Source organism: Amia ocellicauda, chromosome 5, assembly GCF_036373705.1.
Source record: "Amia ocellicauda isolate fAmiCal2 chromosome 5, fAmiCal2.hap1, whole genome shotgun sequence".
NCBI classification, from domain to species: domain Eukaryota; kingdom Metazoa; phylum Chordata; class Actinopteri; order Amiiformes; family Amiidae; genus Amia; species Amia ocellicauda.
The window spans coordinates 42670995-42690094 of NC_089854.1; the positions used below are offsets into that span (position 1 = coordinate 42670995).

General features: G+C 37.2%; 2 protein-coding genes across 2 annotated transcripts; both read left to right on the plus strand.

The window, feature by feature from the left end:
- Positions 1 to 16: 16 nt before the first annotated feature.
- kxd1 (KxDL motif containing 1) lies at positions 17 to 3361 on the plus strand. The gene is made up of 5 exons (XM_066705294.1): positions 17 to 203; positions 931 to 1045; positions 1299 to 1451; positions 1957 to 2003; positions 2511 to 3361. The coding sequence occupies exons 2-5, from the start codon at positions 951 to 953 to the stop codon at positions 2756 to 2758; spliced, it is 543 nt and encodes a 180-aa protein (XP_066561391.1). The 5' UTR covers positions 17 to 203; positions 931 to 950; the 3' UTR covers positions 2759 to 3361.
- Positions 3362 to 4318: 957 nt separating this feature from the next.
- ergic2 (ERGIC and golgi 2) lies at positions 4319 to 17431 on the plus strand. The gene is made up of 15 exons (XM_066705293.1): positions 4319 to 4532; positions 5396 to 5541; positions 6321 to 6429; positions 6932 to 6978; positions 7429 to 7499; positions 7655 to 7695; positions 8149 to 8250; positions 8353 to 8448; positions 8994 to 9049; positions 9833 to 9931; positions 11766 to 11863; positions 13128 to 13290; positions 13485 to 13564; positions 15903 to 15966; positions 17250 to 17431. The coding sequence occupies exons 2-14, from the start codon at positions 5430 to 5432 to the stop codon at positions 15963 to 15965; spliced, it is 1137 nt and encodes a 378-aa protein (XP_066561390.1). The 5' UTR covers positions 4319 to 4532; positions 5396 to 5429; the 3' UTR covers position 15966; positions 17250 to 17431.
- Positions 17432 to 19100: the final 1669 nt, after the last annotated feature.

A 19100-nucleotide genomic window follows, 5' to 3' on the forward strand; every position in this document is an offset into this window, starting at 1 on the left:
CTTGACCATGTGACCCGCTCTTGGCAGGAAGTGCCGTGTGCGGCTCCACAACACGGAAGTGCGGCGGACTGGAGTTTCCCTGTGTGATCAGAGCAGAAGAAACTGATTAATAAGCCTTTATTCATCTAACATTTGTACAAGCCCTATTTAACAAGCGAGATCAACCTGGATAGCCAATAAACGCGTTCCCTGGCGTCGAGAGGGTAAGTGGACCAATGTACAACACGACTAAGCATTTGTCATGTGTATTTCAGTTTCCTATTCTTTGCTAAATGCAACACTTGTGGTCTTTAGACAAATCGGATTTGATTTTATTCCAACCTCCATTTGAGACCTTCATTTTTCAGTGAAGACACCCTCAAGAAAGATGTCTGAGATTAGAGTGATTGCGGTAAATTGTCAAACCAGAAAGCACATCTTAGTGAAGTTGGCTACAATTTCACATCTCGTTTCGATAACAGACAAAGGATGCGAAAGCTTACTTGCATACGCTGCACAGACTACCACCATGATCGTGGTTTTCATTCAGTGAAAGGAACATCACATTGTCAGGCTATTTTAGCATATGTTCATTGTTTTCTTTTGTGTGAAAAGACATTAATGCCTCCACGTTACACAAATCTTTGGGTTAAAGTGCTGTATTATGAATGCAAATCACAGCGTGCAATACTCTATAGGAAGGGAAGTGTTCAGAGATTGACAACCTAAAATATTTAAACTATATGTCCCAAATATAGACCTAATTGATATTCAGATACTTTTGTTGTCTTTTTCCTCATGGTCTAGTATTTATATATTGCATTTAGATTTGTGCTGAATTAGTTTTGTGGATCCAGTTAATTTGTTCAATTGAAGGAATACTTGTATCTATTACTAAATTCACATGAGGAATTTACATGATGTACATGCTGTCTGTCTCCTTTATTTCAGTCTGTGATCAAGAAAGCACAATGGAGCCCACTGCCTCTGGCATGTTTTGTGGGAGGATGCTCAGCATGGTGAATTCAGAAGATGTGAATGCCATTATTCAAGCACAGAGACACATGTGAGTAATAAATGAATCATTGTTAATAAAGTGGAGTGTATTTCTGAAATATATATGTGTGCAAGGTTAAAATCTTTTAAATATGAAGTGTGTTAGGACTGATTCAGTCTTTAGGACTAGACAGGAGATTTCAGCACCTCCAGATTGTCAGATTTAATGTTGGGAGTTGGAGGATGTTTGCCTTATGCCCACGTTGATTTCAAAATGTATTTATTGAATTCTGTATTTGATCTGATTGTCTTCTGTCTCGCAGGCTGGACCGCTTTGAGAAGACAAATGAAATGCTGTTGAATTTCAACGGTCTTTCCAACGTGCGCCTCCAGCAAATGAACGACCGCTTCCAGCACCACACGAGATCGTTGGTTGAGATGAAGAAAGATTTGGACAGCATTTTTAGACGCATCAGGTACTTTGCTGTCCTTCAAGATGATCAGTGCTAAGATCGGGAAGCAGAAAAATGAAATAACTGCACTGTAAAGAATGTAGCAGGACATATTTTGACACGCCAAAATAAACACTTCTTGTGCTTCTGTTTTTAATGTAATATTTAATACATCAAGCAAAGTTGGCTGGTAGTCCATTATAATCATATGTGGAACATCTATAGCAAAGAAGAAAGCGAACATTCATTTTTTATCTTAAAAGTCAGACAAGCAATCTACAACACTTCCAAAAGCTGTATTTGTGATATGCAAAACACCTATTTATATGCTTATGTGTGTTATTCATGCAACACCAAATCCCTATACAACTTCTAGCCCCATAATTTACAAATTAATGATACTGTGAGAGCTTCCAAAAAACAAAAATGCTTCATATATTCAAATAAGCTGTGTTCTTGATCACATTTTATATTTATTTATATTGTTGTTATTGTCCATAATAATTCTCTTTTTGTTTTTCAACAACAGGACACTCAAGGGCAAAGTTGCAAAGCAGTACCCAGATGCTTTCAGTAGTAAGTGTTTTGATTTGTTTCCTACAAAAATTGGTCATGGCTATTGAAAAAAAAAAAATGTTATGTTTTGCATGGGTTTGCAGTCTCTCATGCAATATTATTTATGCTTTCTAATCTAGTGTAGATGCTCATGCCAAGGCCAACCCTTGCTTTCATTCTTGCTGGCCTGTCTTGTGTTCTGGTCGAGGACTCTGTCTCCATTGCTTCCTGCAGATGCACACAAAATAATAAGCACCAGCTGGATATATAATTAAATATGCTTATTATACAATCATGCCAGTTTTAGCCCTGTTTGTGCATTTTTACAGCAGTTATTGTTTGTCATTTTTATGTCAGTCAACAAGAGACCCTTATTAAGGTCAATAAAAAGAAATGGGGGATTTCAGATGCCTTATGTGATACAGACTGTCATGTATTTAATTACCCTTTTTGTTTGGACGGACCTAGATTTGCATTCTAAGCTCTCCTTCATAAACCCTTTACTTCTTTGCAAACTTTATTAAACAGACATCCACGAGTCTCCGATTCTGGAGGATGACGATGATGAATTTGACCCCATCCCCCAAAGCACAGCCACTACCACGGCCACGTCCGAGCAGAGCACGGAGTCCTGTGACACCAGCCCCGACATCATCTCCCCCAGCGCGAGTCGCTGCTCGGAGGACTTTTCCCAGGAGCAGCCTGCCACGCCCACCTCCAACGGCCAGAGGAAATCCTCCAATGAGGAGGAGGAGGAGGATCCAGGGAAGGACTAAATGAGGAATAGTGAACTAAAGATTTCTGCATGGACTTCTGACTACATTTCATTGAAAACACACACAAAAAAGGTCATCCTGACTGTTGTGGACTTTTTGCACTTTTGTTATGACTGAAGGATGCAAGCTAACCTCATTCTCACATGGCACTAATTATGGAGGAGTTGATACTTGACAATGGATTTGGGATTTCACTTGCTTTTTAGCAGTACAACTGGGATATATGTATGATTCATAGGCAAATGTGTGTGCTTTTTTTAAATAAATGAAACTATTGTTTTTACTTTCATTTTTTGACTATTTAAGGATTAAAAAGTGGAATCCTCTTAGTACCTTAACTGTATTTGTAATGCTCAAATTCTGTTTTTGAATAAAGAAGAACATGAGTGAAGTGTAAAAATTTACATTTTACGTGGTCCATATTCTGCAATCTAAATTTTACACAAACATGTTTTATTTATTGCATCTTCTCATTGGCACTGTGTTCAAAGAAATGTGTGTGGGCCACAAACACTCAAAAAGGACAATGACATTGTTCTAAACATTCACTAGCCAAATATCAGTGTGCTTGTTTTGTACTATAGGAGCAGTGACTGAGAGTTGGTTATTTTGCAAATCAGTTAAAATAAAAAACAGAACTGAAACTATGAAAAGGAAGAGTTGCCAAAACAACTCAACAAAGTGAGGCATTTATATTTCAGTATTTCAAAAGTGTTATTCTGTGATGTATTTAGTGCAATACCTATTTTTCATTAAACCATACTTATCAAGGATATTTTTTCAGAGTTTGTTGAAAACTGGTTCAGCCAAGAAAAAACTGTTACGATTGCAACGACTTGAGACAGGGTGTGACAAAGCTTTAGTTAAAACGTTTAAAAACTCCCCATGGGAGTGGGTTGTCATGTGAGAGAGTGAACTGCGCTTCTGAGTTTGGAGGAAATACTCATGCCAGTTCTGTTACTGCAAATAAACCGCTTTAGAGGACGGAAGCACCTTTAAATCCACAGCCACTGTCACAAGGAGACACCAGTTTCACCATAAAATGGTTACCTTGCTCCCTTTTTGCATAACAGAAAACTGCAGTGCCCACATTGCGTGGCTAAAGCTTTGGGATATCTTAATCAAGAAGGTTCGGAGGTATAATCTCTGTAATTGAACAATGGCAAGACTGATCCTTTATGTGCTGGGACTTATAATTGTTTCATATTTCCCTTTTATTGAAAAAAAATGTCACATTGTATTATGGCTCCCATTTTCCTGTCGACTGACGTACAACAGACTATTTTTAATCTGGTAATAGAAAAATTAAACGTTTCATCTTTTTAGTCTTAACATTTGTATTGAATTGCTTTGGGGGCGGTGAAACGTAGAAAAAGGACATATTATACAGAAGGCTATCATAAAGAAATAAATAACTATCCATAATACACTCCAGTAGTGCAGACGGTACAGAAATACAGTAGCCTTGTGCTGGACGGGGAAGGTAGACGCTTCTCCTTGCCACGCTAGGGGGCGCTGGTCAAAAGAAAAGGAGGTTTATTTTCCTGTGCCGACTGTCCAATCTTTTCTCTCTCTGTCTGTGGTGGCGGAGAAAGGTTAGGGGTTAGGCAGAGTCAGTGCCGACAGTGTCTTCCCAGGAAGAGTGTGTTTTTACAACGACTTCTGCAAGGAATCTGCTTCTTTAAGAGTTTTTTTTCTTTTTCTTTTGTACAATGATTGTATTACCGTCTTGTATTTAAACTGGCCTCTCGGATCTGAGACGCATGCAACCAAGGTAAATAAACCGGAAGCTGCCCAGAGCTGTTTTATTTATCGTTGTGACTGGTGTTTTTTTTATGGTATCTCTTACACATGCAAATACTTCCCTTTTTTGTGTGGTTTGGAAAACAAGCTCTATTTTCTTTCTTGTTTGAAATCCGTCAACACAAAATCTGTGATGTTTCTTGTAAGCATCAGTTCTGGTTTTGTATTTCCCCCCCCCCACCACCAAACGATATGCCAATAAACTTGCCTGGGAGTTTGTGTAGTATGTATTATTAGTATAAAATAATTCTCAGTCCATTTGATCTAAACCTGTATTAAAATGAGTAATCATGTTCTACGGTTTTATATTATTTGTTTATCTGTTTTAATCTGTGACTTACATGTGTAATTTCTAATTTCTGGATGTAAGTGCAACCTTAGGATTTCTTAATTGTTGCTAATTACTCTTAATTGTCGTGTGTATGGAAAAACTTGATTTGACGTTTCTCATGTTTTATGTTAATAACGCACTGACATTACGCATGTCATTATTGCAATATTTTGATGTTCCTTGATTTTTTTTTTCTCTTCTACTGCTAGTCTATATATCACACATTCATTCGTTATGAAATCAATATTTTCTGAAAGGGTTAACTCAAGTCATATTCTTAGTGGTCTATGTTATATATGCACTAAATATACACTAGTAAGACAATGTTCAGTGAAAACTTTTTATTTGTATTTTATTAAAACATGTTCAACATGTTCACAAACCAGAAAAACAACTAAAAAGATTTCAGTGTAGGCGGTGACACAGTCAGGCTATTTCCAGTAGACAATGAGGAGAGTGATATCTGTCTGAGAGTCTCCACCACAGCTGTGTCTCTCCATTAGGTGGAATATATGAAGGAAGGCGTGGAGGACTCCAATGAAGATGAGGCGACTGAATCGGAAGAAAGCCCTCAATTTGGTTAAAGAGCTGGATGCATTCCCTAAGGTCCCTGACAGCTACGTGGAGACCACAGCTAGTGGGGGGACAGGTGTGTCTGCTCTCTTCAAACAATATGTTCAGTCCAATGTTGAAACACCTCGGCATGACTCAAGCCCATAATTCCTGCCTGGCACGTCTCTCTCTGCTTACATGTGTTCCCTTTTCTAGTTCTTGCTCCCATCTTGCTTTGATTAGCTCAGCCTCGCTTAGATGTTAAAAACTGATTACCTAAATGTTTGAAATCAATCATGTTAGGAGTCTTGTATCTCAAATGATTTGAGTCTCCTGCATGTTTGAATGTATTGTACTTTTAATATGACTCATGACATGTAAAACATTCTGTACAATAAATTGCTTAATTGATTAATAGTTTGATTGATAGTGGGGGGCAACCAGATGTAACTTGAATTGACTGTGGCCATGGAAACCAGCTGAGACCATCAATTCCTCCACATTGTACTGTTTTCAGAATCTGAGTTTGTAGGTTTTATTAAGTAGTTAAAGAGCTGTTGATTAGCAGGAGCTTGTTTGGTTTTTAATAAGATCATCACTAGCAAAGCAGAAGATGTAAAAACATTTTTTTGTGCATTGATAGTCCCCCAGTTCCCAGATTTAATTGTGCAGGGGTTTGTTGACCATGAAATTCTGTCAATCAAATAATCAAAGGTACTTTGAAGTATTATAAATCAAACCTAAACCTAAGACCAACTGCATAGAACTAAAGAGTTTCCACTCTTTGATAGCAGTGAAAAAAAGAAAAGGCACTCTGTGCAAGAATGTAGCTAATTATTGTTACTCATCTCATTCTTTGCTCTCCTTTTTCTACAGTGTCTTTGATAGCTTTTTCAGCCATGGCTTTGTTGGCGCTGTTGGAGTTCTTTGTGTATCGAGATACCTGGATGAAGTACGACTACGAAGTTGACAGAGATTTTTCTAGGTATGCTTATTGGAACTGGTTTACTTTCCCAGTATCCAGTCATGCAGGGCTGTTGTGGGTGTTTTTAAGATGTTTTATATTCCATGGGAGAAGAATCGTTCTCTGAATCAACATAAGAAAAATCTGTGTGTGTAATTGTCCTTTGTAATATATTTTTAAAGTTGTGTTAATGTATCTATCTCTAGTGCTGTAATGTGGCTTTGAGTAAGACATTTTTTCTGTATGCTTTATGATGGGATGAGGTCGCACTTTGTGGCCTGAATGTCATTTCAGTTTTTATTCACCTTGCAAAAAAGTAATTATGGCTTGTTTAAAGTTTAAATAAATAAGTGCTGTGAGCTATAATTTGTCACACGGTTCTCTTTTGCATTTAAACTAAAACAACATGCTGACTACCTGAAACTGTAACATTATTTTTTGGAGATAGGAGCTTTGGTTTGTGTCTTACTAATTTTGACTTTTGACAAATCTGACTTGCTTTTTCTTCCCTTCTTTTTTCCAGTAAATTAAGAATAAATATTGATATTACAGTTGCAATGCGGTGCCAGTGTAAGTATTTTTAATTAATTGAAAAGTAAATTGCGAAAAAAAAAAAAAAAGTATGAGGTCCTGAACCACATATGACAGATGTTATCCACCCCCTCCCCCACACACACACCACACAGACGTGCAGGAAACTAGTACACAAGGCTTTTGTAGACTTATTTTATTTACAAGTCATCTAATTCAGCATTTGCATCAATTCTCAGAGAACAAAAGATGAAGATTAAATCCACACCATGAGCCATTCACTGAATCTAAGACAGAGCCTTTCATTCTTCTGTTTCTGTTTGTTTGTTATAGTAGCACACCAGCTTGATGTTCTAATGCCCAGAAGAGTAGGAAGTGCTATTTTACCATCTTAGGGAACAAGCCAAGTGTTCTTAGTATTGTGCTATTTTATGTGTCCCATTTGTAAAATGATGCTTAACTGACACATGTTTTTTGCCTTTATACTAGATGTTGGTGCAGATGTGTTAGACTTAGCAGAAACCATGGTAACTGCTTCAGATGGTCTCCAATATGAACCAGTAAGTAAAATACCATCAGACCAGCTGCAGCACATTCAAGTACTGTGCCTGGTGGGATTACTGTAGTCCCTTCCATATGACATGTTTGAATGATTTTCATTGAGTGCTTCAGAGAGAGGAAGATGTCACACCTCTGTTTCATTGTTTATTTGCAGGTTGTGTTTGACCTGTCTCCCCAGCAAAGGCTTTGGCAAAGGTAAGATCTGGTTTTTAATTCAGGATATTTGAAAAATGTTCAGCCACCCCTGACGCTCCATTTCAATGTATTTTTTTCCTCGGCATCACTGTTTTATGGTGGCTTAGAAATGTTATGAAAGAGAGCAGTTTGTGGGTTAATCTTGTCAAGTAAGCATCAAACAAGTTTACTGTTAAAACCAAATTCTTGTGTGCAGAAAAAAATAAATGTTACAGTTCTGATCATATTGCTGTATATTGTGTTTCGTCAAAAGAGTACGTACTGAAAGACAGATCAATGTATACATGGTGAAATAATAAAACCTCTGAATATACTTGTGATGAAAATGTGCATTGTTGTTCAGATAAGCTTCCCTTTTTTTAAGCCGTTTATAACCGTTTAGGGCGGAGAAGCCGTAAAACTGCTGGTTCAAACAATGACCCATTTCTCTTTAATGCCGCCCTTGTTCTCTAGGACGCTCATTCTCATACAGAACAGGCTAAGGGAAGAGCATTCGCTGCAAGATGTCATATTCAAAACTGTTTTAAAAGGGGCCCCCACCGCCTTGCCGCCTAGGTAGGTGCACAGAATACCAACTTACTGGTTACAATGATTATCATGGATAAAGGACTGCACCGTAAACCACTCTTCTATTTACATTACGATCTTTTCCTGCAGGGAAGATGTAGCTACTCAGCCACCAAATGCTTGCAGAATACATGGGCATCTTTATGTCAACAAAGTAGCAGGCAACTTTCACATTACTGTGGGCAAGTATGTGCTTTTAAATTAATATTTTGTTTACTTCTTGCGCTCTTAGCTTAATGTGTGCCATCTGATGTTATGTGTAGGACAGGTGTGGAAAAAACCTCTGTCTGTTGAAAACTTAAAGAACTGCTGCATTTCCTTAAGCCTGAAGACTTTTTTTTATTATTTCTGGAAGAATGAAAACCTTTCAAGAACAGTTTCAGACTGGCATTTTACATTTTATTGAATATTATGTTATAGACGTGTAAAATGCCAAGGAAAGGTCTTATTGGTTAATTGTAAAAAAAAAAAATATATATATATATATATATATATATATATATATAATGTGTGTGCGTGTGTAATGTGTTTGTCAGTTTCAGTTATAACCTTGTCTGTCATCAATAAAGAGATTTCTTAACCAGATTTAGCCTTTGGTAAAGTTGTGAGGCAGTGGCCACAATAAGAAGTCTCCTATGGAGCTCAGTTTTCTTTAGCATTAATATCTGATGTGTACACGCCACTTCTCCCTGCTTTAAAAAGTATGTGTCCTTGTCATGTGTTTCTTGCAGGGCTATTCCTCACCCACGAGGCCATGCACACTTAGCAGCTCTTGTAAGCCATGAAAGTAAGTATACCCACTATAAGAAAGTTTACAAACGACAGGAGGCCATTCGACCCATCGTGCTCGTTTGGTGTCCGTTAATAACTAAGTCATCCAAGGATCCTATCCAGTCTATTTTTGAATGTTCCCATAAGAACATAAAATATATATATATATCTCTGTATAGTTAGAACAACTGAAATAGTGGCCATGATTATGAAGTGACATTTATGTATGTCTCTCTCTTTTGGGTTGTTTCTGTATGAAAAGTAAGATATGTACCCTCTTTCTCTACTATCATGCTGATGGGGTTTGAAAGTACAGTACTGTATCTCATCCACAGGAAAGATTCAGTTTTCCAAATGTAGGTCACCCCCCCATTTCTTCGCAGAATTTGTTTTGGTGATGTCTGTAGTCCATAGGCTTCACATAACTGTATCCAGGGCAACAGCCACATACAATGTCTGGCCTCATGAGGGAGCTTTTACTCTGTTTAGAAAGACTCCAGTAGGTTTCTATTGGATTGTTGCTGTATTTCCTAATATGTATTTTTATCATTATTTTTTGAGCACTACAATATATATAACTAATGCACAATGTGATGCACTGGTCACTTGAATTTTAGGGTACAAAATAATGCTGTTTAAGACAATGCCCACTCTGAAAATTGTAACTACCATATAATGTTTATAAAAAAAGAGAAATTCAGCTAATATAATGACTACAGTCTATTATAATTATTAGTTTTTTTTATATTTGGGGATTGTTTTCTTATTGGTCTGACATTCATTTATTCCTGCATGGCAGCATACAACTTCTCCCATCGGATAGACCATCTGTCTTTTGGGGAGGAGATACCAGGCATCATCAATCCCTTGGATGGAACAGAAAAAATCTGCTCTGATCGTAAGTTGCTGCCCTTAATTAACAAATGCCTAATAAAACTAGGAAGTACAAAAGGGGGAAATATGTAGATGATATAGCAGCCTCATGACTGTCGGTATCTGGGCAAGGCACAAAAGCAGCAAATAAGGGCAACAGGATGCTTGGTTTGCTAACAAAGGGAGTAGAATTAATGTCAGGAGAGGTTATGTGACGAACAATGGCCTAGTTAGACCACATCTGGAAAACAGCACATCATGACCAGTACAGCAGTCGTAGTTTCAGTATACAGAATACGTGGATGCCCTCCAGAAGGTTCAAAGGCGTGCCAGCGGACTCGAGGGGTCTGAGTAATGAGGTCACGTTGAAGGGGCTTCATCTGTTCAAACTCGTTAAGCAAGGGCTTGCTTTAGAAAGCAGCTTTATCACACAGAGTTTGTCCAACACCGTGTTGGGACCCAAATGGAACGTAAAGATTAAAATCTGTGCCTAAATTGGAAAACCCATTTTAATTTAATTTCACGCACTCCATTGTTCAAGTCCTAGAAGCTTTTACACTGGGACCCATTCATTATGTTTTCCACAGTCTTGGTGTAATATGTGCACCTGGATATAAGGAAATTCTTGTCCATTTTGTCTTCCTCCCATAGTTGTCAATTGTATTTTAAACCATTTCTCTACAAATGACTTTCTTGTAGGTTAATAATAACTAAACCCTTTTTGCAACTGTGAATATGTCCATGTTCCCAAATGTAAGCATGTGTGCCCATTTATCAATAGATGGTGTCCTCCCCAGAGTTTGCACAGCTTGAGATCGTGACATGGCTCCAGGGGTGGCCGCAACGTGTGCCAAAGATCCTCTTAATCAATTAAAATGCTTGATCAAAGCTGTTTCATTCAAGCTTCAGGCAATTTGGATGTTAAAGAGAGAAAACAGTTTGAGCTGAAAGTGACGTCCATGCAAAAAATGTTTTTAAGTATCGATTTATTTTAATGAAATCATTATTTATTTTTGTATAGTTTTTGATATTAATCCAAATTGCCTTGATATAATTTATATTAAATTTTGAACAAAATAACTCATGTATGGATGCACTTTTCTGAAAATACAGAAATCTTACAATCATTAGATAAATTGCATTTTCAAGCACTCTTGCAGTTACGTGTTCATTGTTTGTGCCTTTCTTAAATGTCACATAGCAGGGAGATGAATTTGACAAACATGCAGTCAATGGAAATTTCCTGGCCAACAAAACTTGTAAATCCAAGTTTAAAACCGTCTATAATCAAGCCATCCAAGTAATTGCATAAAGCAGATTTCCTAAAACCCCCTGTCTTTAACCAATTCAATAATCTACAGAAGTACCATTTAAAGATGCTTAAGTTGACCTTTTTTTGGGAGGATTGACTGCTTTAGCAAAGGTTTAAGTAAAATGCATGCTTTATGTAATGCGTTTTAAATATGGAAAAATGTAAGAAGACAAGGATAAGCAGATTGTTTTAATCTTTACTCTGAAAGAGCATTCTTTGTACTTAAATGCTGCTGTGGGTTTTGATTTTTAGTTTGTAAAACACTTAGAAATTTTACACAAATTAATACAAATATAGAATTATTAATTTTATTGTTTGTGTTCCTATTTTGGTTGGCTGCTGTCTTTATAGAATCGGTTTCACATTTCTAATACCTGAGCAATATAGGAAACTAAAGCTACATGGTGCAATACTGTATTTTATCTTTTTAAGCTTATTTTTCATACTTTGCAATCAAGTATCCCTGAATCAATTAATGGCAAATAGTTGTTTTCTCTGTGATTTTCTTAACTGTGTCTTTATACCTCTGTTTTGGGTTCTGTTTCAGATAATCAGATGTTCCAGTATTTCATCACAATAGTGCCAACAAAGCTCAAAACCTACAAAATCGCAGCAGATACCCATCAGTACTCAGTCACAGAACGGGTATGTAAAAAAAAAAAAAAAAAAACTGAGTACCGCCTGTCTTTTTTTTTTTTGGCCTTTTTAAATTAATAGTTAAAATATAATAAATAAGAGGTTCTAATGCCTGATTTTTCCAAAGTTGGTGACAGATTTACTCAGAAGTGTACGAGCCATTTATCAAAATGCAGTTTTTCAAAATTTTGGGATCCATTTTGTGTGAGTCTATAAGCTTAAAATACAGTATGTTACTGTAATAAACATGTACTACCATAATTTGTTAGTAAACCCCTTACCAACTTTGAAACATCAGGCCCTGGGAGTCAGAGATGCTCATTCATTATTCAGTCAGAGGAGCAGTCTGGGAGATATGAAACGTGGTGTCTTATGCTTCCCTCTCGGTGTCTGTGTCTGAAGGGCGTTGTTGACAGCCGAGATAATCCACAGGCTCCGTGTCAGACTGTTCCTTAGGGTTTTAAGTTGCTTCACAGTTTATAATGTTAGTGCTCTCTTTTCAGCTGCTTCCAACCTCATTACCTGGCTCTTTCCTGCTGATTTTACACCAGCCCCTTGTGTCTCTTGCTGTCATTGCATTTCCTCAGCATGTTCACCTTGGCAGCTTATTTATCACCTACCACTGCTGACGCACTTTCCTCAAACTCGGAGAGGTCTAGACAGTCGTGGACATAAAACATACAGCAGCATTCCTAACGATGCTGTCTGTGACTGTTTTTTTACCCTCTATATTCTTCTCTAGGTTTTGTTTTGGAAAAATATGGCCCTCTGGTCAGTGTAGATGGGCTTCCTCAGAAATTACATTCCCCATCTCTGAACATGAGTTGGTATTTAAAACCTTTGAGGAAACTGTCAGTTAATATTTTTGTAACTGTCTCTGTAAACCACGTTCATTCTTGTTTCATGGATACAAAAACATGTTTTTTTGTTTTTTTTGTTAAAGCAATCTGATATTAGTTTGACCTCACCATCAATCTATATTGATCCACTGCTGGATGATGGCCTCCACAAGATGTTTCCACTTGCTTCAGCCTACAGCTTCTCTTTTCTACATCACGCCTGCAATGTTGATAATTTCATCTCCCCATATTTTATGTGGTCATCATCTAGGTCTTTTTTCATCTGTTGTGATCTGTTTCATAGCTTCCTTTGTCCATGTTTGATCTGTTCTTCTTGCAAGATGTCTGGCCCCATTGCCATTTTAACATTTTCACTCTTTCAATGATCCTCCTATACACTGATTTACTTATTTATTTTTTATTGTTTTTTTAAGGAACGGGTTATAAACCACGCAGCGGGCAGCCATGGTGTTTCTGGGATCTTCATGAAATATGACATCAGCTCTCTCATGGTGACGGTGACTGAACAGCACATGCCTTTCTGGCAGTTCCTTGTGCGGTTATGTGGAATCATTGGAGGAATATTCTCCACAACAGGTGAGCTCAGTAACGCTCATTCGGTTGCACTTTATGTATAGCTATGACTGATCGTGTAAACCTTTTCGATGCACCACAATATCCCCCTTTTATTTCCAGTCTTGCTTCCAGATGAGAACTGAAATTTCGTGTCTTCTCTCCTAATTCTGAAATGAAAGAAAGCTTTTTAATTTGCTTGTTTAATCCCTTTCCAGGCATGCTCCATGGATTTGTGGGTTTCTTAGTGGACGTTGTCTGCTGTCGATTTAAGCTGGGAGTTTACAAGCCCAAGGAAGTAAGTTTCAGTAATGTCTCCGTTAAAACATGTCTGTAATGCCTCTGCTTTATGAAGGGACAGCTCTTTCTGGTTTTCCTGACAGGTCTTTCATGCGAATAATCTTATAATGGATTCCCTCATGTAAGCCCTTAGAAGCAAAGCAATTGATGATCCAGCTCACATTTGGTAGGCTAACGTTCTGTAGAAATGGTGAAATTCAACTTTTTTCACCTCAATTCAGGCGGAATGTAGGTTTTGCTGATGGGTATTTGACACCAGACAAGTAATTCAGGTGTCAAAAGTGGGGCTGATGACAAATTTAAGCTCTCAGATTTTTGAGGCTTGCATTCTGTAGTTCACATGGGGTTTTAAAGTGTCATTCTTTCAGCTAAGTAACATTGCACTATATCTGATATTCAACACATTGATCTGCACATCAGTTTATATCAGAATTAGCTTTGTTCTTTTTTGCCCGACCTATCGAATAATGCTTTCAAAAGGATTCAGATTAGTGTAGTGCTGCATCTGAACAAAATAATCTTACAATCCTATAACTCTGATTTTAATGTCCTTGCATTGGCTTCCCGTGGATCACAAAATTCAATTGAATGTCTTTCGAATGTGTTCCCAGGCACTGAATGGGCCCTATTCTTAGTACCCATAATTCTGAACTTGGTGGCTGCCGCACTGCTGTCAATTCTCATATCTCATCTATAGACGTTTGGTGACAGTTTTATCTTATGCCCTGAGACAATAGAATGCTCTACCAAGGTCAATAAGAGCCTCTTAGTCCATGGATCTGTTTTTAAAAATAAAATGTGTGTGTATAAATATATTTAATGAGAGGAAAAAAAACTGTTTTTTATAGCTGTGCAGGACTTGGACATGTTGTAAAAGGTCACACACAAGTGTTGTAAAGTTTATTTAGATTATCTGACAAGAAAATCAAGCCTAGAGAGAGACTTTTGTTTGTCCAGATGGTAGACTTTTTTTTTTTAAATAGTGCTCAGAGATTTAAACAGTGTATCTGTAGAGATTTACTCAAATATGGACTCATATTTTAGTCTGTACAGGTGACTATATGAGAATCCATAGCAGTGATCTTAAATTGTCGGAACAATGAAACCATGGCCAAGAAACATTGTTTGCGTGAATGTATTTATGTATCGGCTGCTGCGGTTTGAAGACATTACAAAAGTAATCTAATAACATAACATTTTACTTGTATTTGATAATACTGCTCAGTTCAGCTTGGCTCAAGTACAAGTAAGTATTTTATTAATTTGCTGCTTGTGCATAATAATATAGATTCCCTCTCACATTACATTGATCATAACACTTTACTCTTTCACCTGGGTTGCAAAATGTAAAAAGCAATAAATATACTGTGTAGGAAGTCTAGGTGATTAGTGGGTAAAACCATTGCTCACAGTCATGGAAATAGTGATGGTAAAGAAAGGTCAGTCTTAAACTTTGTGGGAGGGTGTAGTCAGCAAATCTGAGTTTTTAGGAGTCCTTTGTTGTCTAAATGGCCCAGTAAGCTGAAAATCCCACAAGTCAGATGGTCTGACAGGTCCCTAAGCAATGCAGGCACCTTGCTGCACTGTGGTACAATGAGAAAACCTGAGGAAATCTCTTCCCAACAGAACAAACTCATGTTTTTATTAGACTTGACTCCCCCATTCTTTTTTTTTTAGTAAGAGATGCACTTCTCCTGGTTGTAAGAAAATTAAATTTAAAGTAAAGTCAGGGGCCTTTGGAGGCAGGGTTGACTTGATCAATACCAGGAGAGCACATTGTCCTTAAAATAAAAATAATATGCTAAACTGAAGGGTGGGAGTCGATGGAAAACTAGTCATAACATGGTCTCAATGATAGTGGCTAAATCCTCTGACATTGCTCATGGGAATTTATGTGCTTTTTTTGGCCGTCGTAAAATTTCATAATGGGACATTTATCTGAAGAGCTGGTTGTAGAGAAAGATCCTCACCAAATGGAAATTAATCTAATCAAGTTCCCCCGTAAAGCTGCACACTGAAAATCAATGCATTATGTTTAGTGTGTTGGATATAAATTATTTCTCTATTCATGCCCTTATTATATGCCTTGTCAGTGGTGTTATCCTGGTGAAGGAGAGTCTTTTATATCTTTGTAATTTCATGTTTTCAGAAGGAGACAGAATAATTTATATTACATTTGTTTTTGTTAACATTTCCCTGTGCTTCTGACCTGCTTCAGATGTTAAAATGTATACAAAAAAAAAACTACATGTGCCTAAAACATGGTTTCCACACTATTGCAGACATCTTCATGTTTTGACTAATTCTTACAGATGTTTTTTATTTTTCATTTCTAGGTCAGTCTCCCTGATGGCCACATGAATAACCACACTGTCATAACAGAAAACAGCAAACATTAATGTGAGGAAAACAAACCAACAAACAAACATTTTCCAATTTGGAATTTCTTCACAGTTTTTATATTTACAAAAATAATAATAATGCAAATGTCACAAGGCACTAGCTAACCACATGAGAGCATTTTTAAATCGATTGGGTACTGTTTTGTACGCTCAATGTTTCTTATGGGGGAACCAATGGGAGCAAACCACTGAGCAAAGACAAAACTGTGTCTCTGGAATACTTTGTACTTAAACTGGCATCTTCCCTTTACATTGGTGTGGAGTCTTTTTCTCTTGGAGTCTGAAGAATTGTCCCCCCAGACTGAAAATAGCCAAGAATATTGTCCAGATCCCAAGGTCTGTTATATGTATTTATGGTAATATTAATCTCAATTCTCAAAGAGTAGGTGGATGGGTGGTGTCTTCAGTACTTGGCTCCGTAAATTAAATCATGGCTGATGAAACTTATCTTGTAACTTTATCTACTTGTCCTAATATTTTAATGTGCTGGTTTCAGTATCCTTGCAATTAGCCAGCCTGTGAAAGGCAAATAAATGTTATTAGGTAAACTGAGTTAATTTCCACTTTACTTCAAGGTCTTATGGTCACTATTCTGTGGATATTTATAACATGTTCACTAGCATACTTTGAAGATTGGGATTCCTGTTGACTTGATTCTCATTCTAAAGCTCCACTTTGGATTTATTATTAATATTATTATTATTAAATTGAAAGTGAGTATTTTAACTGTTTGCCTCAATCTTGCTTTAGGACATCACTCCATGTTTGACTTTTTTTTAGTTTTTTGGAGAGTTACATCTGCATGTGTTTTCTGAAATCAAGCTTAAAAAATACACAAGGTTTATTGAAACTAACAAATTTCTTACGGGATAGCCAACACATGTTTGTGATCATAAAGTGGCCACAAGACCTTTAAAATCCCAGAAAAATGTTTTGACATTTTACCTTTTTTTTTTAATTCATATTCTTATTGATATTTTATTTTAGCAGACACTTATTTGTTTTGTGCAAGAGCTGTTAACAAACCATTAATTCTCCTTAATGTTTCTTTTTCTTTTCTGGGTTTAATCACGGGGGGAAGGGGGAGTAAATATCACCCCATGACCAAAAAATACAAGAAATGCTAAAAGAGACTAATATAAGAATCACCTAGATTGTTGTTTCACCCTTAAGCAGTTTTCTCAGAAGAAATTACTTCCAAAATAAATAAACTGCATACTAGGGATTGGTAAAACTCCACAGCTCCATTAAAAATGTTTTTATAATGAACTTGTCTTGCAGAGAAAAAAAAACTGTACTCCGCCAACTTTTCCTGGGAGGTAACCTGCCCCATGAGAACACCACAGTGGATTTGGAACGTTTCCTCGTATAAAAGGTCTTTGTCCATTCGAGGGCTCTGAGATTCATTGTATTGTACCTCCTTGGCCCACAAAGGAGGAATAAAGCACACCTTCTCAGTTTGATTTTTTTATTTAAATCATTTTCTGAAAGTCTCTCACGTACACATGTTGCACTGTGTAATACTGTCATGGCTTTGGATTACGATCTGATGTTTGTGTAGAAGGTCTTTGTCTTTTGTGTAGAACACTAACGCCCCCTGATCCCTGTGTAAGACTGTTGTTCTGTAAGTGTACATGACTTGGGTGCCATTTGTACTGTGGATCTATCTGTACCTCACTGTGCTTCCAAAGACGCAACCCTGAACAAACGTGAAAATACTTTCCTGCCAGTTTGGAGCGAGATCACTTTTTACCCCAAAAAAATAAAAATAAAAATGTTCTTGGTGTTTTCTTTAAAAACAATAGAAGACAACAAGATGGTTTCTTTTGGTTTTATTTAATAGCCGAATGTTAAGTTTCAACCTAGAACGAACAAGTGTTTAAATTCGACAGATGTCTTACTTTAAAGTAATTCAATTGTTTCTCTATGCAAAGGCTGAGCTGACCCCCAGAAGGGAGAGAAGATTTATATTGTTTTGGATGGTGTTGCTCAGCTTTCATGTGTAGTGGTGAGGCTCTTTTGTGTTAAATTAAGTGGTTACACTTTTCCCAACTCAAATTCACAATTGAAATGAGGTATCCCCAGCCCATGGTTTTGTCTGGTGACTTTTATTTGTGGTTTTTATTTTCATTTTCTCCCCAGAGGCTTCAATTAAACCTCAGTTTCTTATAACTTTGTTTTTGTGGTTAATTCTGCCCCACCCCCCAAAAGAACATTTTGAATGTGTTTGTGTTGTCAATGTGATCTCTGAGATGTACTTAAAGAGTCATTGTGTAATTTGCACTACATTACACAGAATCACAAGGGTAGGAAAATTGCTAGTTCATGCTAGTTTAGTCATGAAATGGGGAAGACCGTATTTATGTCAGAGATTAATGCAAATCGTGAGAGTTGTACATCTTGTTTGTAACCAAGAAATATTTCTGTTTTTCCATGCATCCTTTGGAAAACCCATGTATTCTAAATTGAGTTGCCACAGTTTTGCATAATCTTATAAGGTACATTGTTTATTAATATTCTACTAATTTTGTTATATTGCTCTCTTATTATTATGATTATTAAGGGAGCAATATCATCGTAAACTGAATAAAATAATAGTAATGGACTGAGTAATCATATTATAGTGATTTAATATGATATTGTTGTCTACTATGATTATTTTACTTTGCTATGATATTGCTCCCTACTTACCCCCATAACAGCTTGCTCACACAGATTATAGTGGTTCACAATTAAGAGAACCAAATTCTGGGCAGCCCAACACATAGTGACATCTAACCAGGATGTAAATGAAATGTGACAGAGGCTGCAACACTGATGATATTCACCCTCCCAGCATCTGCAACCTCAAACTCCTTCGCAGACCCTCATCCTGCAGGGTGTTGTGCTCCTTCAGCTGTAGGTGTCTCTGAGTCACACAGGTCAGGACTCTGCAGGCCATTGGACAAACTGTCGCATCTCGAAAGAGCGGCTAATGGCCGAGAAGACCAGGAGAATGGGACTCGAACACAACTACAACAGGTAAGAAGCACGTTTGAGAATAGTCCTCCCTTGCAGTGTTGTAAACATCAGATGCCAGGCAGTGACTCATGAGTTAGCTTATCAAAAGCACTTCTGATGTTGGTGTAAATC